General features: G+C 40.2%; 1 protein-coding gene across 20 annotated transcripts in view; it reads right to left on the reverse strand.

The window, feature by feature from the left end:
- EYA1 (EYA transcriptional coactivator and phosphatase 1) overlaps positions 1–27,241 on the reverse strand; it is a 295,372-nt gene that overhangs the window by 42,394 nt on the left and 225,737 nt on the right. For all 20 annotated transcript variants that reach the window (XM_036031207.1, XM_036031210.1, XM_036031209.1 and 17 more), the window contains 3 exons: positions 26,367–26,506; positions 25,014–25,097; positions 4,466–4,555 (listed from right to left, as the gene is read on the reverse strand). In XM_036031207.1, coding sequence (XP_035887100.1) covers positions 4,466–4,555; positions 25,014–25,097; positions 26,367–26,506 — 314 coding nt within the window. The remainder of the gene's footprint in view (positions 1–4,465; positions 4,556–25,013; positions 25,098–26,366; positions 26,507–27,241) is intronic.

Here is a 27,241-nt window from a genome sequence, read left to right on the forward strand (position 1 = left end):
CTTTACATTTGCTAAATTTAGCAGGAGAAAATAAGTATACAAAAGCCTGTGGACAGAGTGGAAAGTCACAGGTGGCATATATATGTATGTGCACACGTCTGCGGGCACATTTATGTTTGGGATGTAATTACTGACGCTTTCACGCTTTCCCATGCTTCACGCTTTCCTGTGGCTGGCCATGGCTCACGGAGGGAATGAGGCTAGCACTCAGCTTGGCTCTTTCTGAACTGTCTCCTTTGCAAACTCCCACGAGACCCTTTCTCTGGCACCAGGGAACCACATTTTCAGCATCCATCCACACAGAACCTGGGCCCTGGGCATCAGAGTTTCTTCTTGTTTATTTACAGATACTAAAGCACTTTCTAGGTGGATTATATTTTTCAACTAAAACAAAAATTGACTTTTGAGTCAGTTTAATCTCTTACACTTTTGGAAGCATAAGCATTAGGCCCCTACAGAACACTTTACTTGAAATGGAAGCTATTATACTTAGCACTGGCATGATTGATATTTTAAAGAAGTATTTTTCCTAGCTAAAACTAGTTTTATAAACAAGATGTATTAAAATAATAAATGATAACCTAAGATTTAGAGTAATCAAATATTATTGCAAATTTAAAGACTGAATTAAACCAAGGGGAAAACTAATTTCTTTGCTTTATGAAAGAAATCATTACAGCTCATTCTCTTTAAGGTACGGCATTACTTAGAGACTGTCCACAGTGCCTTTTTTTGGCCTTTGAATCATCAAACCAAGGCTCAAGAGGGACCAGAACCAGCCCTTTTCTTAAAAGAAAAGATAAAAACAAGGGGCTAGAAGAGCAGGTACTTAAAAACCAGGCCTGGCACCAGAGTCTACAGATGGAAGGCCCAAGAAAGGGCAGAGTCTTCACGCTGTAAATCCTGAGACCAAAGAATCCTCTGGTCTGTTCCAACTAACTGACACACGAGGCGCTAGGACAGTGAAGGAGAGAGTGCCAGTGCAGCCCAACAGCAGACAGGCGAACCTGGTATGCGTGGCACCTTCACATGTCCCCATCTCACATAACACAGGAGGAAGGTTCCTAACTTCCCAACCCTGGTCCTTGCGGGAAGGGAGTGAGGCCGGATAGCAGACCCATCAATAACACCACTGAGGAAGGCCAACCACCACGCCTGCAAAGTGGCATGACTTCACACCAGGCAGAAGGAGAAAATTCAACATCAGCTTACACCTTATTTTTATTTAGACTTATATCCATCTTGATGAAATATTTTCCTTTAACTGTGGAAAAATCTAGCAGAACTGACCAACACACATTACACTGAAACATTATTATATATTCAAGGCCAGTCCACACTCTGTTTGCAGATTGCCTTTCAATAAAAACCCAACAGAAAGAACTCTTTTCTCCATTCAGTCAGAAAGAGTCATACTTTACTAAAGAAACTGAAAAAAAAAAACCCCACCAACGCAGTTCCACACTGTCATTCATAAAAAATGACTCCCATGTAAGCACCATCATACTGCACCCAGAGACCTTCAGGTAAAATGATATGCAGGATAGTAGTCAGGCTTGGAAATAGGAAAGCTGAAAGTACACTATGGAGCTAAAGTCTAAACCCTTCTCTGGTGGGGGAAAATACTATGTCCTTTGATAATTATGTCGCGCTGTCACTCATGTTCCTTTAGTTGTCAAACATTTTTGTTAGTACAAAAAGGCCAACATTTCTCCTTTTTATATTTTTCCTGGAGTGTCAACAGAATTAAATTGTGACTCTGCTTTTATTAAAAATTGCCACTGAGCAAGATGACAAATAAGACTTTTAAAACTAAAGCAATTAACTTTATTTCTTAAAGTATAATTAAGATGTTTTAAAATTACTTTAAAATCATATCCTAAATTTCCTAGACTATCCTAATAACCACTTTAAGCACACAGGCATTCTTTGACAACAGCAGGTTGGTTGCTGGAAGCCCCTCACAGAGTGTAAGTCATTGTTCCAGATCTCTCCTGCGCCAAACCTATGGACTGACCAAATTATACAGAGGGACTAACTGGCAAAATGTTAAGATTCTACAAAAAAATGAGGCCAAATGTCAACAATAATTTCAGACATCACACTTCAAGCTAACTAATAGATTGACAATTTCCTTGAAGTTATTTATACCTTAGATCTTAAAAAGGTAAAAACATGGAACTTAAATATTCCTGTCCCCTACCACAACGTTTTGCTAACTGGAGTGTGAAATCATGTGTTATCATGTCGTCTCTGCCTGAGGAAATAATTTTGTTTTTTTCTAGAAGGATTATGTCAATACATTTATTTTTGCCAGAAAATAATTTTACTTTTTATTTTGCAAGAAACCAATATTTGCAATAACCAGCTTCAGGTTTGTCGAATTACAAAAGCATAAGAAGAAAGACTGTAATAAGTATAAGAACCAATTTATTTTTAAAATATGCAAATTTAGAGCAAGTAAATAATTTCCAAAGACAGAAGCTAAATGGATCTTTCTTTTTACTCTTGCTGATACCTCTACATTATTCTCAAATAAAATGATTTAAAATCAACTGCTGTAAGGTTACAAGTTTAAATCACTTTTCCACTATTGTTTCTATATTTGATGGAATATCTTCATTCTCTTTTCTCTTTTGCTTCTCATAAGAAAGAGTCCTCATGCCAAAACCAAAATCTGATGTTTCAAAAACTGTGTACACCCTTAGTTATTTTTTCTTTTTCTTAATATTGAGTTTATGGAAAAACTACATTCCCTCCACTCCTAAAGGAGAACTTCTAATATCTACTTTTATTTCACACACTCTCTCTATATAGCTCAGTGTGAGTAATGTCAGTAAACAATAATCGGGCTGTATTCAATCAAAGCTAAGTTTGGAAGTTTTCAGTTTGTACTCTACCAAGTTATTATTCTGCCTAACTTCTCACTTTTCACCACATAGTTTTGGCGCTCTATAGACAAGCTACGGCATTTTTAAGAAGGTAGAGTTTAAAAACAATAGCAAATTACTGCTAATTTCTTCTTGATGGGTGCTATTAACACCTATTAACATCACTAAGAGGAACAAGGTTGTACCCAAGACAAAACATCAGCCTGGTCTGTACCATGAAAGACAAATGGAAACTTAGGGAAGGAATGTGAACATACTAGTAAAATATAAAATTTTTCGTGCTATTCTCTTATGAAGTGAATCACAACCATAAATCAGAAACAGCTTTTGAAAATAAGTATGATTATTAGGCTTTTCTAAAGGCAATTCTAAACATGTCATTCACTTGTACTATTTCTATCTTAAAAAATACTAATGCCTTACACGTGATTTCCTTAAGGAAAGCAAACACTTTAAAATGCAAAAAACTTTCCTATTTTACCCTAAGTGTAAAAATAAATATTTCAGTAAGGAATGGGAAAAAAATGAAGCCCATTTAAATAATTTCATTGCACTGTAAGTTGCCAATTCATCTGTGAGTAGTTTCACCACAGATGAAAAGAAATCAAAATACAGGACAGATGTTGAACAAACCGCAGTTAAGGTCTGTCACACACTGGCATTCTTCAAATGATTTTGGCTCATCTATTAAATAAGGTGCATTTTGCTTGATTTCGAAAAGGGAAACATCAGGAAATATTTAAAGGCCAATTGCTGCCAATTAACTTTGATCAGTAAAAGTTCTATTTGAATCTTTCAGATTCTTCTCCTGTCTGAAATCACACACATTTATAAAATCTAGCAAAACAACAACTTGATGACTAATGGCTGTTAGCAGCCCTACCACAAGCTTGCTTAACAGCAGGATTTAAATAAACAATTGTCTCTATCAAGAAGGGAGTGAAATGTAATTAAAGTCATGTTTTCTCAGAATGGAGATATAAAAAACAATATTCTTTATTCTTAAGAATGCTGCTCACTGAGATCTTCCTGTTTGTCATTGCCTATAACGCATTTAACTAGCCATCTGATACAAGTTTCTCCCCAAATTATAATGGACAAATAAAATCAGGGGCAGTTCAACATAAGAAATCCTTGCACCCCAAGAGCAGAGGCCTGACTGCAATGCCATCTGACCAACGGGGCCAGCCAGGAAGGACAGCACCCAAGACAGGGACAATCTGATGTGAGCGGCACGTGCAAGTACCACAGTTCTGCTGAATTCTAACGGCAATTCATCCCAATGCAACTGAGAAATCTGTAGCTTCTGCTAATCGACACAACTTGGCATTTAAGATTCTCGACCTCAAATTTTCATCCTTATCAATGGTTATGTGGAATCTAACTTTGAAACACAACAGCCCGAGTAAAGCAAAACAAGTACCATGAAGGCAAAATGTGTTACCATATAATCAATCATTACTTTACCTTGTTATTCCAACTAGAGGTCTGAAAAACAATATCCCCTTATTGTAAGACCAATCTCCTACTTTCAGGTATGCAGCATGATGTTTATAGGAAATAATTGAACTTACTTCTAAGTCATTAAAAAATAGATGTGTGTCGGCCAAGTTGAAAATCATTTCTTCCATTCGCAGTCCAAGGGAAACTGAAGTTGGTGGATCCTAGAACAAGAATTTTATAGGTCAAGAACATGTACAGTCCAGGTTATATGAGCTGTAGTGTCCAATTAAGAGGGAACCAGTGTTGGGAAAGGCTCAAAGTGACCCCTTGGGTGGCTTGGGCTCTGGTTGCCTTTGGTGTGCATCATTTATTTTATATGCAAACATCAATGACTTATTTTATTTAAAAAGTTTCCCTGAGGTTCTTGGAACTTTGCATAAGGAAGAAATAACTTGCTGTTTTATATATTACAAAAAAATGTAAAGTAGAAGAAATTCAGCTTCAAACATGTTTCGGGAGCAAGAAAGTCAGTAAATCAAGGAGACACTGTTTATGTTGCACCACAATCCATTAAAAGTGTCTAAAAGCACCCTCACAAATATTAGAGAACAGACTGAACAGAGATTAAGTTCTAAAGGGCAGTGAATACTAATTCTACTGCAAATGGTAGCTATCATTATCTTTTCTTCATTCAGACTGCCTGCCAATTTTGAGTATGCTCAAAAGAAGGAAGTGCCGGCCACTCTGACCTCATGGCCTTGTGCCAGCTCAGGAGGTGCATTTAACATTCACATGACACTGTCCAGTCATCCAAAAGCCAGTACTATCCATGGAGGGGGCAGCAGCATTCTGAGGTGTCCTGTGGCTTCTACCCAAGGCTTCACATAACCATACACTGACCACATTTACTGGCACTGAGATCAACTTGGGGGGATATGGAGATATTTACAGGTTTTAGTGGGTCACTGTATTCATAGAGTATCAAACCCGAGGAAGCAAGATGGTTCATGGTGAGTATCCTGTACAATTAGTGAAGAAGGAAAACATGTCGGTACAGAAAGTGTTCAAGGATGTAATGTGAGTTTTTGAAAGTTTCATTGATATTTTAATAACAATACCAACTTTCATAGGTATGGTGGTATTATGAAACTTTTCCAAAGAATAATTTCTGAAATGATATTGTATTATCACAGCAAACCTTTGGAAGAAATATCATCATTTCACTGGGGAAATTGTAACTAGAGGAGTTATGCCTTCACTTAGGCCCTTAATCTGGCTGGGGTGTACTCTGTGTATCACCAGTCTTTGGGTCTTATACTATAATTGAGGATATAAAACCCAGAGAAAATAAGATTATTGTTTTTTAATACTATCCAACATGAATCTTGTACATTTTCTCTTTTGTCTTTATTCCAAAGCTCAAGACCTGCCTGTCTTACTCCCTACTGTCCATGTATCCATAGCCTATCAATCCTTGGGGATTCACTCCAAGTGCCACCTCTCATGGGCTTTGGAAAGAGCAGAAAGTGACAGAGAAGAGCCTCTGACCCTGAGCTTACTTTGGTGTCTTCCTCTCATGGAGCCTCAGTTTGCCCATCTAATAAATCAGACAGCTAGATGGCAAACACACTGTTCTCAGAGAATAAATGGAATAAATTTTCTTTTCTTAGAATACAAAAAGTATTCTCATCTTTTATTTGGCACAACCATATACCTCGGAGAGATCAGAGGCCTGGGATGTAGTGATGGGGTAGGGGTGGGGGTGTGAGGCAGAGACACATTGGGCACCTGCCAGAGGCCAATCAGCTGTGGCCAGGGAGGAGGAGTCAACCCTGCTAGCCCCACCCATGACACTAGCCCTGTCCATACCCTGCCAGCATTGCCCAGCGTCTGAACTTACAGAAGTCCCAGAGGAGGAACAGAAGGCTTGGGAAAATGTGGCAGGATGGCATTGCTGGTCTCAATTCCTCTTCTGCCCTAGGCCTTCTCTGCCAGCTGACAGTGGAAAGGTGGCAGAGAACACAACATGGCCTGAAGTTGGGGGTTAGACTGCCAACAGGTTTAACAAAAGCCCTGGGGTTTATAAGAGAGCAGGAAGGAGGGAAAGACACAGAGGCCGACTGAGTGAGCAGGAGCTGGGGGTAGGGAGGAACGGACTATTTCCCTCAGTCTTCCTACGTGATAATTCATACTCCTTAGCCTCCTCAAATTGTCCCTGTTTAATACCACCTAAAACCTATAGGTTGCCAAGAATTAAAACCAGTTTACATGAACAAATAAAGAAAAACTCTCACTGAGTGCTTCTTTTATGGGAAAGCGCTCACTCACTTCCATCTAAGTATCAGCAAGCATGCTGGACAAAGCAAATACTCAAGTGTACCCTGGAGCAGAATTAACGAGTGGAGGGAGTTCAAACAGCTGTTTCTAAAGCAAAACACCTGACCAAGGTGTTTACTCCCTCTTGTTCAGGCCAATAAAATTCCACCGACTTGTCTCATAACCAGGTCAATGAATTTTTTTATGTGGCAAGGCAGAAGAGCCTCACCACGTTTATGTAATTGCCAGTTCCAGAATTTATGTGCCGTGGTATTGTTACTCTGAAAAAGCATTATTCCTCCTTGATATGGTTGCTTATTTATGCCACCATCAAAAGAACTACCTCATTGTTTGTTAATGCATAGCATACTTTAACTTTTCTTCATAAATTAGAGTAATGGCTTGCGAGTTGGAATACTAATAAATTTTAAAGGCTTGTTCAATCTTGTGGTCAAATATGACACAGATGTTGGTCTTATTTACCTTTTAATGTTTTTCTCTTTTGTTATTAGCTTTCATGCCTTACCGGCTTTTATACCTGCCACTCCACATTGCTATGAAACATTTACTACACCAAAAAGAAGTTAACTTGAATGAGAGAATTTTAGAACAGGAAGGGGCTCTAGTTGAGGGAACAGTGTTTCTCAAATATTTTTTAAACCATGATCCACAGTAAAAAAATCCATTTTACACCCCTGATCTAGTAATACCTCTCTCTCTCACTCTCTCTCTCTCTCTCTCTCTCTCTCACCTACACACACACACACACACACAGCTGAAATCACGCAAGTTTGGCAAAAGAAGACTTTCCTCACTGTGTGGGGTGTGTTCTGATATTTTCCATTTCATTGCCAACTGAAGTGTCGCAATCGGCAGACTGAAAAGCAGGGCTGTGGAGGATACCTACTTTTGATATAGAGATGGGAAAACTGCGAGTCGGCAGTGTGGTGATTTGCCTGTGGTAACAGAGCTGGCAGGGTGCAAAGTCACCTCACCCAATGATGTGTTTTCCCTGAGAGCAGACTAGCAGGAGAGCAGACCAGTAGCCACACCCACAGATTGGCTCACGCATTCTAGCAGTGGCGTTCTTTTCGCATGGAGGTTGGGTTTTATTTTCCTGTTGTAATAATCTTTTAATACTTTTCAAAGTTTTCAAATATGTCTGATACAAAGTAAATGTGACAAGAGCTAATACTGAACAGTTAATAAATTAGTCATGGCTTGGTCGCTTATTTTGGCATATTTAGATGAAGAAAGAAAAAAACACATTTTTTTAGACCAAAACTGAAATGGTAAAATCACCGTGCCTTTGGCTTAGCCTTACTTTTCTTGTGCTTTTTGCAATAACGAATTCCAGAGCTGCAGTTATGAAATGGTTGCTTTTGAAACACCATGTTTTGTTCGATCACTTTTGAAAAATTACAGAACTTTGCCTCCACTTCAAAGAAACATCTCTTTTTAAGGAAAACTCTCTGCCAAATCTCTCCATTCTTTTCTGAACTTGACCCCTCTCTGGCAGTTGGCCCTGTTGTCTAATCGTGACATTTCTCCATTTCTGGGGCCAATCACATTGTTGCTGTTTTCTGACCATGTTCCTGGGATCTGATTGTCTGCAACCTGTCCCTTAAATAACCTTGGTCCCCAGGACAGTTTTCACCCATTCCTCACTCTCTTCACACTGCCGTACAGACCCCGACACACTCACAATTTCAACCACGGCCCCCGACCCTTTATTAAATCAGATCTCACCTGTAGGCCCCTGCAGCAATGACCTGTTGGTCGTTTCCACTGGAATGTTCTGCAGAGCACCTGACACTCAACATGCTTCAGGTTGGAGTTGTCATTTCTCCTGGAAACCTACTGTTTTCCTTCTTCAGGAAAATGGCAGCCTGCCAGCCCCAAACTTGATATTCTTCCACCTTTCTTTTATCCCCACCCCAAATCAGTCTCCGCACCCTGCCACTGGGACCTAGAATCCAAGCCTTCCTCATATTCACTGCTCCTTTAATTTTCCCCAGCCACCTGCCCACTTTGTAGATATCTTCACCAGGATCCCTCACAGGCTCCAGGTCCAGGGTCCCACCATGCCCACTCCACTCTCCTATCTCTTTCCGAGAACATCCGAACACTTGGAACCAGTAGGAAGGACCCATAAACGTCTGACTCTTGTTTATCTCAACACATGGCCTGCTTATAGTTTTCCAAACTATTCTTTCATCATAAAATCTTTTCTGCAAAGATGGCTAGGCAGAGGTCTACTGTAAAAGACAAGTGGCTCTGATGGAAGTTCCCACCAAAAACCTAAAGGAAACCGGGGCACTCGTCTCCACTGGCTACCCACCTTAACGGACCGAGAGCTCTGACTGCGCCTGTGTGTTCATGCCCTGCACCCTCGCGCAGTGCTTCTCGCACTGCCCTCCATCAATTCAGAGTCTCTTTCCTGACTCTCCCTACCCGGGCTCATCACCTGCTGGGTACCACAGTTGTGTGCATTCTTGTCTAAGGAGGGCAGACCCTCATCCCTATGTCCTTCTCTCTCCATCTTTGGGACTTAGCACAATGTCAGCCTTTCCCAGTCTGGTAGAGGAACAGATGAATGAAAAGTGATAAAAATAAAATACTTCAAACAATTCCAATGAAGAAAAAAATAAAATATTAAATTTGATCTTTAGTTAGTTGTTAGCATTCAGTGTTGCTTAAAAAAAATCCCAGATACCTAGCTTAGGAAAAACAGATGTCTGAATCCTAAAATCATTCTATCTACATACTATAGTATTAAACATGTTCACTAGTAATGCCTGATTAATTTGTACCTTATTAAAGAGCAGCCTCTTTTCTTTTTTTTAAGATTTTTTAAAAAGATTTTATTTAGAGAGAGGAGGAGGGAGGGGGAGCGAGGGGGAGAGGAACTTTGGTTGCTCTTGTAGGTGCCCTGACTTGAGCAGAAATCGAACAGGAGAACTTGCACTTTGTGGGATGACGCCCAGCCAACTGAGCCACGCTGGTCAAGGAAAAAACAGCTCATCCTTAGAAGAACTAATTACAAAACCTTATTATTAATGAAATAAATGTTAGCATAACATCAGCAGCTCATCATTTGTTTTTTAAAACTCAGTAGTGGCATGCATGACATTTTGCAAAATATATTCTCATGTGCTGTATAATTTAGTTTCCTAGTAAAAATGGTACAGTGAAGAGGCTCAAAAAGAGAAAATCCAATCAACTGCTTTATCATTCTTCTTGTTCAATGAAGCAACAGTGGACATTGACTATGGCTCTTATGCTCAGGAAATTCTAGTAGCAGACACCTGCTTGAACCAAAACAAAATAAACAGCATCCAGCACCACACACACACTCCCCTCCACACATACAACGCACACACAGGAGTGAAATTTAACCTTGCTCCTAAATTATTTTAATATGACATTGAGTTGCAAATATCTTGTTAAATTCACGCAAATAAAGTAAAGGAACTTGTTGCAAGGCTAGGCTACCCATGGCTGTTGTGGGGTGAGCCAAGGATGATTATTTCTATTGAACACACAGCAACATTATACAGAAAAATTAAATAACAATGAAATCTGCTGAGGGTAGATCCAGGCCTAAAGCAATCATTTTGCTTTCATCCTCTGTCCAGTGACCTTTAATTATCCTTTGCCTCAAGATCTTTTTCTCCTGTTTCTAGAGCGCAGGCCGGCCCATGGAGACTAAAGTTATTTCCATCCTCCACTGAAGTCACCAGCATCACCCTTGGGCTACTGGAGTTCTTTTCCTGCTCCTCTTTTCAGCCTGATCCCTGCTATTATACTAGATCTCCATGTCCTAACAATGTTTAAGAACGAAAAAAGAAATTCAAAGTCAGCGCACAGAAATGCTGAAATGCCATGAAATGCAGCCTCTAGAGAGTTGTATTCACCTCTAGAGAGGGAAGCGCTGCGTTCATGTGCTGAAAATCTATAGCCTGATTTAAGTGAATAAAAGAAAAGGATGTCTGTAAATTCCTGTGGGTACTGGAATAATGGAAAACCAAGGTATGGCCTCTTCTTGCCCTATTTTGTTTCACACATGAACTAGGCATTTGATAAACTTTAAGAGTCATTTAAAAGTATTTGTTAGCAAGTAAAATCCACAGCAATTTCAGAATTTGATTTTACCAGGACTCAACTGCCAGATGAAGACACTGTTGCTCCTGCCAGGTGGTCCCACTTGCTTTTATGTTTCAATCTAGTGACTCTCCTAGGATGACAAGTGATACAACCGCCTCATTGCGGAGCTTACAGTGGAGCTGTCCTGCTCATCTCTACCCAGGTGAGGTCTAATACTAGTTCCAACACAAGGTTAACATTATTAGCAAGGGGCACTCTTGCTACCTGGCACAGAAATGTAAAAAGTTTCTTCTACAATAATTGTGCTCACAACCTGCAAGCAAAGAACTCTTGCATGCAGGGCAGAAAAGAAAAAATGTACATTCCTATAATGGGCATACTACAGGCTCTGCTTAGATATAATATATTACATCTAGAGGCTCCTGCACATCAAGGGACCCAGTTAACAGAGTGAAATGCAACCTGTTATGGAATGGGAGAAATATTTACAACTCAGATATCTGATAAGAGGTTAATATTCAGGATATATAAAGAACTCCTGAAACTCAACAATAACAACAGAAACCTAATATAAAATGGGCAAAGGACTTGAAGAGTATTTCTCCGAGGAAGATGTATAAATGGTTCACAAGCCCCTGAAAAGATGCTCAATATTACTAATCAGTAGGGAAATACAAATCAAAACCACAGTGAGACATAATCTGACACTCATTAGTATAGGGAACCAATCCGCTTGGCAATGACAAACGTAGCCCAGCCCTGTCAGAAAGCCAGCAGGTGCGAGATGCCATCCCTTTTTCTCCACAGGACTTCTGTAGTGCATGTGAATTTGTTCGTCTCATCCACAACATATGGACCCTGCTGGGTGGAGTCTGCATCGCATTAGGGTGGCTACTATTAAAAAAACACCCAGAAAATAGTGTGTAGATGAGGCTATGGAGAAAGTGGACCCTTTGTGCACTGCTGGTGGGGGTGTAAGATGATGCAACTGCCCTGGAAGACAGTGTGGCAGTTCCTCAAAAAATTAGGCATAGGATGACTATGTGATCCCATAAGTCCAATTCTGGATATGTACCCATGATAACTGAAAGCAGAGTCTCCAAAAGGTATCTCTGTATATCCATGTTCATAGGAGCCTCATTCAGAATAGCTAAGAGGTAGAGGCAACCCCAGTGAGCGCTGACCGATGAATAAGGAAAATGTGGTATACCCATACAATGGAGTATTATTCAGCCTTAAAGAGGAAGGTAATTCCAACACAGGCTACAGCATGAATGAAACTGGAAGAAATCATGCCAAGTGAAATAAGCCACTAACTGAAAAACAAATGCTGGATGACTTTCCTCATATGAGGTACTTAAAGTTGTCAGAAATCTCGGAGACGGAAAGTGGAATGGTCGCTGACAGGCGCTGGGGGAGAGAGCGTGGGGACCTGTGTGACAGCCACAGCCTTTCAGTCTGCGTGATGGGAAGAGCTCTGGGGATGGCGGGGCAACAACCGGAATGCACTGCACGCAACTGAGCTGTGCACCTAGAACTGCTGAGAGGGTACAGTTTACATTATGTGTATTTTATCATAACTTAAAAATTAAAAACAGAGAGATGTAATTGTTGATTAGGCATTTAATGATATTAGGGAATACTTATTAATTTTTCAAGATTGCTAACATACTGGGTATCATCTATTTCAATTATAAAATCTCTTTTAATGGAGACTTAAATGCATACTGAGATATATGTAAATGAATAATGTGATATCCGGGATTTGCTTTGAAGAACCATCCTAGGACAGAGCAGGGGAGGGGAGGGATGTGGGGAGAATACAGACACAATGGGATTACCTTGGACTTGGTAACTGTTAAAGCTGGGAGGGGTTACACTGGGTTTCATGACACTGCTCCATCTCCTTTTGTACATATGTAAGAAGCACTTATAGTTAAAAATTTAAAAATATATGGAAGTATTTACTGTGACAAGATCAGTTGTCTTTTGGCGGTAAAACTATGGATTAAAAATATTTCTTTTGAAACCTTAAACCATGCCCAAATCATACTTTTAGAAGGCCAAAACCTTTTTTAAAGGTCAAAACTGAAAAAGCCGTGGAAAGCTGCTCAGTACAGCACCATTTACTGAGAAGAAGGTTTCAGGACTCACTTGGTGATAGGTACCCAGACCCAAGTGAGACTTAGAATATGCACAAGAATGTATCTCAGACACTGCTTTGCCTGTTTGAACCCTACTAATGCTTATCACACGGGATGTTCTCATCCAGAAAACCAGAGGAACGCCTGCATTTGTAATTGAAGCCACAGGACCTACGTCTCACACATTTAGGAACAGCAGCGAGAGCAGTGTCACTGTGCAACTTGATCAGCTGCAAAGGAGAGTTCCCTGTGCCATTTAAGAGCAGTAACCCTAGAAGCATCTCACTTAGGGCCTCTGGCATTCCTTTTCTGGCTGCACAGCTGCTGTGGGTCCTGATTTTTTTTTGATCCACAATGCTTGTGTTATCATTTCACATCCTGTTACAGGCTATTCCTTACTAGTTCAGTGATTGTAGCTACTAGAGAATGCTTGTCATGAGTAACACAGGGAGACTGGTTGCTTCTTGAATATTGTTGGTCCTTTAGAGATTCAGCAGTTTCACTCTTTGTGGACTGAGAGTGGTGTTAATTCAGAATATTTCTGCCCCAAGGAAGAACTGCTATTGAAGATTCATTCATTCTCTACCAACAATCTCCTTTATTTACTTATAAACTCCCTAAAGGCAAGAATTATGGCTAGGCACCCAAGACGCTACTATGCATGAAATTAAAGAATTATAAAAGACTGACTTGTATGAAAAACTTTTTAATTTAGCGTTAGACCAGGAAACAAAAGGTGACTCAGCAGGAGAGGGGTGCGTACCCAGGTGTATGTCTTGGGTACTGTAGCCTGTCTAACACAAAAGGCTTTGCGTGTGCAACTTCAGAATTGGTGGTACAATTTTTTCATGGATGTTTTCAGTGATCGTTACTTCAATTAAGCTACTATATGCCTGAAGGCTAAGGTACTGAGTACCACCTACTGCTTCTATTTTGACAAATTCTTTTGATGGAGTCGTCAGTTCTGGGTAGTCCTCACATGGAAACCACACAATTAGCCTGGGACCTCACCCCACAGGGCACTGTGGTGAAGTCCTCCAGGGCCCTGGTGAGGAGGGACAGTGGGTAATTTCTTACATGTTTTTTGCTTTATTCCAGTGACCAGGATGAAGTTCATGCTGCTCAGATTTTATGTTGAGAAATACCAGTTAAATCTGCATTGCTGATTCCTGTATTTGTACACGATACTTGATCTTAACTATCTTTTAAGTTAAGCACTGCAAAAACTGTTTTCAAAGGTAGAATTCACTCATTCTCAATTCTCACTTCCTAGCTTCAAATGGTAACTTATTTTTAAAGGCACTCCCCCAAGTGAGGCTGATTCAAAAATGATATTCTTTACCTATTTTCGCCTAATTTTTTTTCAAAAATTCTACTTTGGACTTAGAGTGTCCATGATCGTTAAGCCTCAAAATAGATAGAAAGTGTAAGCAAAATCTGTTTATCTCTTCTTAGTTTTTTAGAATGGGATCCAGAATGCTTTTCTGAGTATAAAAATAAAATGCTTTCTTGTTTCTCTAGAAAACTTGAAGCCAACCATTTGTCCAAGCATACCAATATTTCTCCCTTTTATGCAACTGTTTTAAAGGATATATCCTGAGATGTTAAGCTTTGATTTAACGACACCACAAATGCCAGATATTACATTAGATCTTGCATAGTCCAAAAAAGAACTGTAAGTCGTTTCAGTTTTACTATAAGAACAACTAAAAATAGCACCAAGTGCTAATAAGGAAGCAATATCTCTTTATTGCTTAGATAAACCAGTAAAGCTTTAAAAGCAAAATTGTTCCTATTTTGAATGTAGCTCTGGTTCCTATCTCCACACCCTTGCACATTCTGTCCCCCTTTTCCTTTCCTTCCACCATCTTAGTTTCCTAAGCTGAAAAGCAAAAGGAAAAATGGAATGGTTAAGAAAACCAAACAAATATATAAGGCAATATAAATTTGTCCAACTTAAATTCTTTCAGTTAAGACCTTTAAGAAATATTTTAATACCCAGGTCATTGTTCTAATTTTAGAAGCCACAGCACTCTGAATTAGCAATTAGATTCTATGAAATTCCTAGAGTGTTGAGGGCTTATTTTCCTGAAACTCACTCCCCAATTAATTTTACTTTTAAATTTTTATCTACTACTATTTTCAATTTACAAGTACATTTTAAATGTATGATGAATGTCTTTTGCACGTCGAGTGAACACATACCCCATTACATCTATGAGACCCACTTTACACAAACGCCTCGCAATTAATTTTTCTAACTTGGGATCAAAAAGTAGAATCTATCATGTTTAAAAAATTGCTGTTTAAAGAATTAATCTTAAGCTAGAAGGAGTTACTAGAAGATGGTTCGACTATTTCAGAAAGTGTGAGTAGTAACTCAGGATATGCATGGTCTTTACATTCTGAATTTATGGAATAAAAGATAAGGTTTCTAAATTCTGTCCACACAGATTCTATGTGGGCAGCTAAGCTTCCCCTGACAAGCAATCACCGAGAGTTATGGCGGCCTGGTGAGGTGTGATACTAACAACGTGAGCGGGTTTATGAGGATTTGTTGGTCAATGTGAAAATCTCGTAAAGTATGCTCAAACCAATAGCAAATCTTTGGGCAGAATCAGTCAAATGAAAGAAAAAAAATACCCACTTTAGACCCCATAAACAATTCCTTAGTTAGAATGCTAATATTACAGTCACAAAAGGGGCCTGAATGTCATTTAAAATAATTTCTCCCCATTCAAAATCTTTTGTTGCCGGGGGCGGGGGGCGGGGAAGAAGCTGAAAAACAAGAACAGGCACTCAGCGCACAGGAGTGGCTTATTTTTGAGGTCCCATGCTGGGTGCTCACAAGGAAAGGATTAAGCATAAGATTAGAAAAGTAGCTCCCTCCTCTAAGAAAAAAATATATGCTAAAATATTATTTTTTAAAAGTAATATTACTAGAAGTGTTATGTAAATGATGTGTACAACCTAAGACCCAAAGTTTCCACTGATTAACTTCCGCCCATCTCAAGTTCCCAGTGGCACCAATGGAATATTAACTTCTTGCAATTTTATAAGGACCCATCACGGGACAGCTGGCATGAAATGCCAAGTCTCAGGAGTTGGGCGTAGTTCTGATGACAATTAAGAAATGGTCTGGATTACTGTGAGAATCTGTGTACTCATGAAATATAAATCATGGCTCAACTGCTGGCTGAATGATTAAAAAAAAAATCCAAACCTATGGTGGAGCTAATCAGGTCCTTTTTTACTGATTAGACACATGACACTCGATTGCTTTAATTTTCTCCTTACTGAAGAGACTCCCTCTTTCGACATCATGAAAATAATAGCCAAGTAGAGAATGAGAGAAAGAACCTAACTATTCAAAGATTAGTTGTGATTGTGGAGAAAACCCACTGAACCCCAAATTCGGGACAACTGCCAAGGAGGGGCACAAAGAGGGAAGAAGAAGAAGAAAGCCAGAGTGGACCTGGCCAAGTTGGCCTCCACACACAGGGGCTCATGCAGTGCCAAAGAAAAGGCTAAACCCAATCAAAAGCGCTATCTGGATTTCATTTGTAACCACTCTCCTATCTCTCACTCCTTCCTAGGGTTACAGCCCTTTTCTTAGGCCTTTATTATTTCCTACCAGGAGCACTACAGTAATCTCCTTTGCTATCGGATCAATCTTCCCAGTTGTACAATTCCAGCCTGTCACTCCACTGTTTTAGTATTGCGCATGGCACTCCCACACCTGCAGCATAAGATCCTGGCACTCAGTGCTCCAAGGGCCAGGGGCCAGTCAGGAGTCTAGATCATATTTCCGGTGTGGTAGTTAACAGATGTGCTCCATTGGACCAACTATTTAATTTTTTTCAGCCACAGTTTCTTCATTAGAAAAAAGAAGGGACTGCCCTGGCTGGGTAGCTCAGCTGGTTAGAGCATCATTCCCTTATGCCAAGGTTGCAGGTTTGGTCCCTGGTCCTGGCACATATAAGGAGCAACCAAGGAATGCATAGATAAATGGAACAAAAAAATCAGTATTTTTTTCTTTCTCTCTCCTTTGTGTGTCAAAATCAATAAATAAAAAATTTTAAAAAGAAGGGACTGATTGGGTAATTAATGGAAGATAGTGCAAACTGTGTTTAAAAACAACAAAAATGCAGTGTTTTATTAGCATTTCAATACATTTTCTGCTGCTCATCTTCTGAGAGCCTGATCCACGAAATATGCTTCATAAATATACAGCCTTTTTGACTATCATTTCCCTACATGGCTGTGCTCTTTCTTCTACCTGGAACACACAATAGTCACTACTGCTGGTCCCTCCTCTGAACTCCAGAGTGAATAATAACAGCTCTTATTTGTGGAGTATCTGGGAGTATTTTTCTAGGTGCTTCCCATTGTTCTCCCAACAGCCCTGTGATAGCGTCCATCTTACAGATGGGAAGATTAAGGCAGAACAAGTGAGACTCAGAGATGCAAGGTGCTTCTCCTGAGGCCACAGAGCAAGGGACCCCCAGCACAGGTGGAGGCAGGTGGGTGAGGTGGCTGGGAGGCTGTGGCGATCTGTGTTCATTCATAGCATTCCTGTTTATGGGTAGGAATAAGAAAGATCAGGCTTTCTTCAATAAGGCAGCAGGAACATATGTATCAGTTATATACAGCAGGTCTTTGAATAACATCATTTTGTTGTAATGTTGATGAGAAAAAAAAATAACTGAATTCCTGACTGGGACCACTGTCTATGTGGAGCTTGCATGTTCTCCCCATGTCTGCAACAGTTTTCTCTGAGGACTCCGGTTTCCTCCCACATCCCCAAGGTGTGCACCTAAGGTGAAGGTCACGTCCACGCTGTCCCTGTCTGAGTGGGTGTGAGTGGCCCTGTGATGGAAGGGTGTCCTGTTTGGGTGGGTCCTGCTGGGGGCCCTGAGCTGCCAGGACAGGCTCTGGCCACTGAGACCCTGAACTGGAATCACTGGGTTGGAAAATCATTATCTTGTTTTTATTCATCTTTCTTAAAAGCCTGTAGAGTTTAAATTTATTTCACTGTTTAATATTAGAAGAGTTTGTGTCTTTAGAAGTTTGGTGATATTTTAATGGTCAGAAACATGCTGTAGGAACTTAACTCTCGTTTATATCAATTAACCTGGGGTCAAATTGGTTTCCTTATGAGTTGTTTCACTTAAAGTCGCAGTTTCCAAGACACTAAGTGAGGCTGCGTTACTGACAGTTGGGAGGAGGTGGCTGGCAGTGAAAGTGAAGAGGGCATCTGTCAGGGTAAGAGCAGAGAAAAGGGATGGAGGGGGCTCTTCCAGCTGGAAATCCTTTGATAGCAAAAAACACCATGCTTTTGTTTTGAGAGTTAGATTCCATGACATTCTACAGTATCCAAAAGTCATACTTGGAACCATAAGTTACCTCATCATCTTGATCTAACTTGGCATTAATATACAAAGAAGAAAATAAAACCAGGGATGTATCCTTTGGGACTGAACCGGCCACTCATCTCTCTCAGCACACCTGCCACAGCCTTTGGGCGCTGCTCTGCGGGGATGGCCAGAGCCGCCAGAACGGTCGGAAAGTGTGCTCTGCTTTGCATTCACTTGTCAAATAGTTCTTCACTGAGAACTGTGGCTGCCATTGCTGCCTTCCACCAAAACCCGTTCTCTGTGTCTCCCTGGGCTCACAGCCAGGCTGCATCTCCCTGCCTCCCTTGTGCTGGGCTGTGTGGGCAGAGGTGTGCCCTTTCCAAACCTGAGCTAGAAGGTCTCCATTCATACCCTCCCTGGTTTTGCTCCCTGTGGGCATTACAAAGCTCCTGAGAATGACCAGAAGCCTCAGGAGCTCCATGGTGAGATGGCACAACCTCATAGGTACCACTAAATGTTGCCCAAACCAAGCAACTTGGAAGATCCATTTGAGACCATTAAATAAGAGGAGTAGAAATTTCTACAGTGTTTGAAGCCATAGCATGTTGGACCTAGTTGTTCCAGCTGCTTTGCTCACCCTGGTGAATTCATGTGCTGACGTTTCTCCGGTGGGTCCCAGAGCCTGCATTGAGTTTATAGTCTAGTCAGTGCGGCGTGGCTGTCATCAAATCAACTGTCCTGGTGCCCTGACAGCAGGAGTGAAGCTGATCACCACAAGGTTAAGAGTCTGATCTAGAGCAGGGTAAGCAAACATTTCCTCTAAAGGAACAGATAATAAATATTTTAGTCTTTGCAGGCCATATACAATCTGGGACACATTCTTTTTCTTCTTGTTAAATAACTCTTAAAAATTTAAGTGATATTTTTTGCTTGAAGGCCCTATGAAAGCAGGCCCTACGAAAGCCTGTAGGATATGGTCTGTCAATCTCTGATCTAGACCTCTGGTCTAGACTTTTAAAAACCAAAGGAAGAATAATACTACACGACACATGAAAATTACATGAAATTCAAAATGGGAGCTATAAATAAAGTTTTATTGGGATCCAGCCACATTTACATATTGTCTGTGGCTCTGTCAGCTGAGCATAATGACAGGCAGCGGACCCACCAAGCCTTTCTATCTGGCTTTTACAGAAAAGGTTAGCCAACCTGGGTCTGGGGGTCCCAGCAGAGAGATCATTCCATTTATGTGACCAGACCCTCCCCAGCCTGAGGAGGACGCTGGGTGTCTGGCTGCTTCCGTACCATGCTGAGAGTTCAGCATCTTCATCAGCCACTAGGGAAGGAGGTCAGCCCTCAAAGGATTTGGGAGTCTAGTGTTACCCCCAAAACAGGGTAAGAACAACAATCTTTACTGGCTAACTGGACTGTTCTGATGAAATGGGCTAGAGAAACTGTTTCCAAATTTTTCTCATCAATGTACTGAATCATCTCAGTGTCATACTCACTAGGGAAATGCAATTGATTGAAACTCACTATGACAACTGAGATCTTTGCAGAAGCCTGGTGTTCTATAAAACCCATGCTCAGGCAGCAGATACATGATCAGTAGGTAATGAATACTGTTCTTATCATTGGGCTATTGTGTAGTAAGACACAGCGCTGGGCCCTTCCAATTCATGACACAACCACAATCTTTCTTTTCCCTCTAATTTTGTTGAGATGTAATTGATATAACTTAATTCTTAAAACAGTCTTGCAAGTTAAGTAGCCAGCTTTATAGATGAAGAAACAGAATCAGTGGGAATAAATGATTTGCCAAAGAGGAGGTGGGGGGAAACCCTGCAAAGTCAGAGCTTGGATTCGAGGGTAGATCTATTTGAATTTGAATCTGATGCTCACTCTATCACACCATAAAGTATGTTACTTATTGGCACTTCATAAATTTGAAGACATGGCCACATATTACTTACTCATTGGCCATCAGGCCAGAGTCAAGTATTTGGCAGTCAAAGTTCAACTACATTAAAATATAATTTAATATTTACCTTACACCAGTCATAGTACTTGTGTTTTTTACCTTTAGTCTCTAACCTCCTCTAAACCTCAGTTTCTTCATGTGTGAAATGGGCTTAGCAGTCTCAGAGCATTCATGTTGAATTAAGTGAGTATTGGGCACATAGGGAATTATTAATAAGTAGGACCTAGAATTAAAAATACTAAGCTTTATGTTGGTATAAGTACTCATGTTTAGGTTTCTGTATAAAATGAGGAGTGTACTAGGCCAAATCCATCCGAGCGACAATAAAAGATAAATAGTAAAATAATCAAGCCACTGGGTATTGATATGCTGGGGAATCTTCCCATGAGAGGAAAGCCATGCTTGGGGATAAGCATCAGCTGATGCTTATTTGGAATAGAAGTCTGTGGCACTTGCTTTGCTATGACATCTAGGTTATACTATTTTTTTTTAACCGGAGACAATCAAATTTAATACATGCATGTTGGGAATTCACATAGGCTTGATGGTTCCATGACTATTCCAAAATGTATTGTCTATTTTAAAGAAAGCATTTAATGAAAAAAAAATCAAGACTAGTTTTCTTCAGTGAAATTAGAGAATTTGGACCTTGTTTGAAAGCAACTTCTGGAAATGCATTAAACAAAGCAAGCTGGGCCAGACATCAACAACAACCTGCATTAACGCCCACAGACTTTATTCTCCTGCTACGATGCTGTTTCTCTTCTCTTCCACAGCCAAGCCTGCACCAGACCGGCACCCTCCGTTAGTTCCCATCAACTTTGTTATAAAAACACCACTTCCTTCTAACACCCAACATGCCTGCTTCCCAGAGCTAGAATTACACAGGAGGTGGGGCATTCTCAAGCTTTTTTTGTACATATTGCTGAAACATGCCTTAATTTTGCATTATATCAACCAGATCCTGTGTCCCCTTACTGAATGGCCTACTCAGGGAGTTGCCTAAGCTACTGTGACTAAGCTACTTCTCAAGTATCTGGTTCCCAAGGAGACAGAACAGCTATCACATTGTCAGGCATTCATTTCTTTCTATGCCTGGAGAGTAAGGCCCAGCCTTAACATGCTCCCCTTGACAATGTGCAGAACACCACGAAATGTGCACTCCGAGAGTGAAGGCTTGCTCCTGAACTGTTTCAGGACTTTTCTCCTCAGCCTCAGTGGAGCCAAAAGGATGCAGAATGTTCTGATCGTCTTGGTTATTATTATTGACTAGAAGAATACTTACTGAACTACAGATTTTTACAAGGCATGATTATCAGATGAGAGCAAATCTATCTAACTCTAAAGTTCACTAATGAAGAGAACATTAAGCAAGCTTTCTCGTATGTTTCAGGCTATGATTTAGTTAGCAATTGTGTCTTCAATACCTGGCTGGACTGTAAGACCACAGACTGGCCTTGAGCATCCAGCACGAAGAAGGTGCTCAATAAATGTTTAGGAAGAAATCAAGCTAAGAACATCTGAGGAGCTTCTGATTCCGAGCTGTGCATGGTCGACTCTAACTCTGACCTCCCCAGCCCTGCCCACAGCCTCATTCCCACCTCTGCCTCCTTGCCTGGGTCAAGTGGGTGTCTCATAGACATCTCAAGCTGGTCCGACACCAGACTTTCTATTTCCCTTCCCAGCTAGTATTCCCCCATCTCAACTCTCTCCTACGACTATTCTCCCAGTTGCTCAGGATAAAAACTTGGGAATGATCTTTTCATTCCTCTCTGCTACTTATCGCCCAGAGGTCCAATCCAGATCATTTTCAAATCCAATTCCTCTACTTGCAGCAGAATCTAGAATCCAATCAGCTCTCTCCACTTCTACCGCTAGTTCACCAAATCACTGATAAAAATATCTTTTCTCCAGTTCCTTTTGACTCTCCACACACAGCCAAAGACATCTAAAAATCAGAATCAGGTCTGTCACATCCTCTCATGGAGTCCTTGAATGCCATCCTCTGGCATGTGCAATGAGGTCAGTTCTCCTGACCATGGCTGGGTGGCCCTCCGTCCCTGCCCTCGTCTCTCTGGACTCTGCATCACCAGCGCTAAGCTGGGCCATGCTTGCCTCTTCATCCTTCAATAATAAAGCCCTTTTCTGCCCTCTGCACTTGCTATTTCCTTTGCTTAGAACATTCTTCCTTTTGATGGTTCCATGGCCCACCAGCCTCTTCAGGCCTTTCTGGACTCAAGCCTCAAAGTCTTGCTCACGAAGACCTTCCCTAACTAGGCTTCTAAATCTGCTTTCTTCCTGACCCCGGTAACTTACAAAATAGGTAAGCTTATACTTAAATATCTCAAATCACCCATACTTTAAAGAATACACAGTTTTGGCTTTTGGGAATTATATATGAAACTTTTTTTTTTATCACCTGCTCTGGTATAAAAGAAAAGTAACCCAACAAACAAAATGCTATTTGAGGAAGCCTCAAAATACTAATGGTTGACAGTTTTTAAAATAAAACTCATGATATTTGTAATGTTTCATTGAGCTAGTGTTGAGAATCTAAAGAAAAAATTCTAGGGAGCCAGTAGTCTCTAGGTTAAATGTAAATTCCATGTGTAAACCAGTAAATTTATGGTCAAAGACTGATGGGAGGTCAATAGGTCATGAGATGTTCAACCCCTTGCTGTAAGCAGGCCCTTTTCACCAGCTAGAAAGAATTGATCAAGTCAACTCTCTTTTCATCAATTTGGCCCTTGTGAGAATGCTTTTAAAGACTCGAGACTTTCTGGATGGTTTCTGAGTTCTGGTTTTCTAAGTGCATGTTCTTTTCAGCACTTCTGGGTGAGTAAGGGCCACCCTCCTTCACAGAAGTTAGGTGCAGCGACATGGTAATGATTAGTTAAGACCTTTCAGATGCTTCTGACTGGCTCACATGTTGATGTTTTGGGTATTCATCTTTAATTCATTTTATAAGTCTTTTTTTGTAAAAATAGGAATATCACTATTTCTAGTGACAATAGTATTTACATAAAAAAATACAAAAATTAATGCAGCTAATATTTACTGAATCCTTATTGTGTTAGCTTCAGTTAGAGACTTTCTTAGAATTACTGATTCAATAATTGTATTTATAATCTGAATTTTTGTTAACTGTCATCTTCCCTTGGGAATTTTTTTTAACAGTAAGATGGAACACATTGTGTTTTGTAGGTAACTTATTTCTGGACAGCAATTCAAATGGTGGAATATTCTTACTATTACAAAGGTACATTTTTACAGTCTTTTTTTTTTAGATTTTATTTATTTATTTTTAGAGAGGGAAGGGAGGGAGAGGGAGAGAGAGTGTGCGGTTGCTGGGGGTCATGGCCTGCAACCCAGGTTGGGAATCGAACCTGCGACACTTTGGTTCGCAGCCTGCACTCTATCCACTGAGCTATGCCAGCCAGGACAGTCTTTTTTTTTTTTTTTTTTTTTTTTTGATTAGGCATCATCAGCATTGTGAGAAGGAAAAGTACACTGTGAAGCTCAATTGATAACTTCCCCACTTTTACCTCCAGGCTACGCCTACATAGCAGGCACTCAATTATATTTACCGAAACAAGGGTACCCAGGTAGAACCTACAGTGACAACACACACACTTATGGGCATCAACGCTAACACTAAATTGTGATAAACACCTGGAGTCTCAAAAACCTGAGACTTGTAACATTATTTCTTTACAGATTAAAAATAATGAGAACTACCACATTCACAGAATAATTTCAGAAACCACCTATAGCCACTTTAAATAGCATGGTTTTCCAATGGGAAAGTTGATGACCTCACCAAGCAATATATCAAAAAAATTTCCAACATTTTGGAAGACCCAGATGCAGAACACTGAAACATGTAGTCATGTAAGGTGGTCTATAACATTATTTTTACCTACAACAACAAGGTTAGTATGGTAACAACTTGAACATAAACATATTGGTCCTACTGTCATTCAGAGTCCCAATTTTACACACCATTCACAAAAATTCAGCCCTACGGCAAAGGAACTGATAAAGACATTCATAACAAGTGCTTTGAAAATAAAATACTAACACTGCTGATCACTGAAGACAATAGCAAATGAATATTTGCTCCACTGAATATGTTGTGAATAATAATTTTAAAAGGACATGACAAATAAAATATACTACCTAAAAGATCTATTTCTTTGTACATTTTTTAAGTCCTCACCTGAGGATATATTTATTGATTTTAGGAAGAGAGGAAGTGGAGAGGGGAGAGGGGGAGGGGGGGAGGGGGCGGAGGGGAAGAGGGGGAGAGAAACATTGACTGGTTGCCTGCTGTATGTGCTCAAACTGAGGATCAAACCTGCAACCTAGGTAATGTGCCCTGACCAGGGATTGAACCCACAACCTCTTTGGTGCATAAGACGCTCTTTGGTGATGATGCTGTAACGCATTGAGGCACCCAGCCAGGGCTGTCATCTATACATTTTCATGATTCATCCTATAATAGCAATTCAATCACTTTTATTCATCAGGGGCTGAATAAGAATGAATTAAATTGCATAATGTTCCTCTCATTTTTAAGAACATAAAACAATCCCCTTTTGTTCATTTACATGTTTTTCCTTACATATCTATCTGACTACATCAATATATCAAGTTATTTTCCCTTTTAGATTTTGAATTTATTGTTTAAAGTTTAACTACATTCCCATTCGGACAAAAATTCAATTCTAGGCCTTGTTACTCTCAAGACAAAGAAATGCCCCTTGGTACTCACCCTCCCATATCGGTTGGCATAGGACCCAGTAAGCAAGGAATGGAAAACAATGATGGTCTCGTCCAAGTCCCAGATGAACACCCTCTACAAAGGAAGAACCGGATCAGTGTGTCTGTCCCTTGCTTGAGAAACCTCGTTGTTCAGTTAACGTCAATATGAATACTAGTCTTGAAATGAGATACAACTGAAAAATCTGAATTTACTCTTTTTTAAAACTACAACTATTTGAAGTATTTCTTTCAGCTTTTCTTCAACTGCAACTTCAGATAAATACAAGATGACAATTACATTAGCTACATCAATATAAGTATAGGAGAGCAATGATAACATATGTCCTTTCTACTTCCAGAAGAGGTTCGTAGTTCTGAAGAAATAAAAAATGAGCTAACACTAGTCTGTTTATAACTTCCAAGACAGAGAGATACAATCCATTAAAAAGTCATTCAGTTTATCTTTTCCTTATCTCTGCTCTCTATTCATAAAGAAGTGTTAAAACAGGTAATCTTATGTTTTATTCTTATCAAGCCGAGTACTTAAAAAGCTGCTCACAAAAACTAAAATTTTATATCATCTGTTTATCTTATGTTACCTATTGGGCTGTTAGCAAATGGATGGGGTGTATATTGTTCTGTTTGGTTTTCTTATGATTACAGATTGTGAATGACTTAAGCGGACACATCACACCTGCTCCTGCGGCACTCAGAACTGATTTAAAGGACTCATTTCCAAAAGGCCTTTGAGAAACCACCAAAGGCCTCAAAGCCAGCTTTTCTTCTTTCCATTCCCACTCACACCAGCCATATGCTGAAAATTTCATCATTTTGGCAAAAATAATCAAGTTTTCCACCATTAAATTTCACTTTGGGGGAAAAAAAAACCAAAAATGTAATTGCAGTGGATTCAAGGCCATGGACTCTACCAGCCTTTAAGGTTTTATTTAACCTCTTTTGAACCCAACACCACATGTCTCACAAGACGATGACCACTTTAGTTTAGAACACTGCAGGCTCTCCTTCTGAACACACAGAAGTGTGTCTTTAATTACTAAACTGAAATGATATAGAGCACTCTAAGAGAGTTCTGTTCAAGCAGACTTATACAATTTATTATATTTCCTTAGAAATAAGTGGATACTTTACCACATAGTAAGAATGGAAAACAGAAACCACTGCTTTCCCCACAATAAATGTGAAAGAGAGAAAATAACCCTCTAACTGCAGATACTACGAAGAAGAAAGCAATAACAAAGCACTTGGACACCTTGGTCACTGCTGTTGACCATGCGGGTGCACAGAACCACCACCTAGCTACTGAGGTGCCTTGTTTCTCACCCGGCTGTTGGCAATGACATACCTCAAGATCAGAGTCTGGGGGAGGTGAAGGATTATTGTTTCTTCGGCCTCGTCCACGTGACTTCCCATCCGAACCTCGACGTAACCGATCAGAGTCCGAATCTTTAATGGGTGTTGATGGGCTATGGATTGTACTGTACTCTGTAGAAATAGAGGAAGAACTCTCATCTCTGGGTTCCGGCACCGTGGGGCCACAGTGAACCTTGTTTTATTTCATGGGGAAAGTTGGAAGAGCAGACGCACTTCACTCTGCTCAAACTTTACATTACCTTTTACTGGCACTGGCAAATAATTTATGAGATATTTGATGCTGAGACTTGTTTTGAAAAAATATGTGATCAAAGATTACTAAAATTTAATTGAGGACAATAGGTTGTACTAAGCTGCCTACATTTTCTTTGCAGTTCTCTATGATTAGCCCGTGCTCCCCGCCCCCCAACTTCTGCACTTGTTTCTTTCATTCCCGGGACAGTGCCTGGCTGTACTGAGAGGTTCACACATTAGCCTCACCAGCTGCTCTCATGCCTACAAAAAGTCTTCTGGTTGGTGTATGGAAAGAAATGAAAAGAAAAATCAGCTCTGGAGCAGGGGAAACAATACCAGGGAGAGTTTTTTTGAAAATTAAAAAATCTCCATTTCCTCTTTCATTTTATACGAGAACAAGGGAGCTGAAAGACAAACAGAGCAGAGATATATAGGCAATACCCATGCTCTTACAGCATTCATCCTGGGTTCTTCCCGTGTCTCAGTCTCTCTGAACCAGAAATCCCAAGCTAGGTGGCACATTAAAAATCACTCATCTGGGTAACTCAGAGAAACCACAGAAATAATCATAAAGAATGGCCCCAACCAACTTCAAGGAAGGCTGGGCGGCAG

The sequence above is a fragment of the Phyllostomus discolor genome, chromosome 7 (assembly GCF_004126475.2).
Source record: "Phyllostomus discolor isolate MPI-MPIP mPhyDis1 chromosome 7, mPhyDis1.pri.v3, whole genome shotgun sequence".
Classification (NCBI taxonomy): Eukaryota; Metazoa; Chordata; class Mammalia; order Chiroptera; family Phyllostomidae; genus Phyllostomus; species Phyllostomus discolor.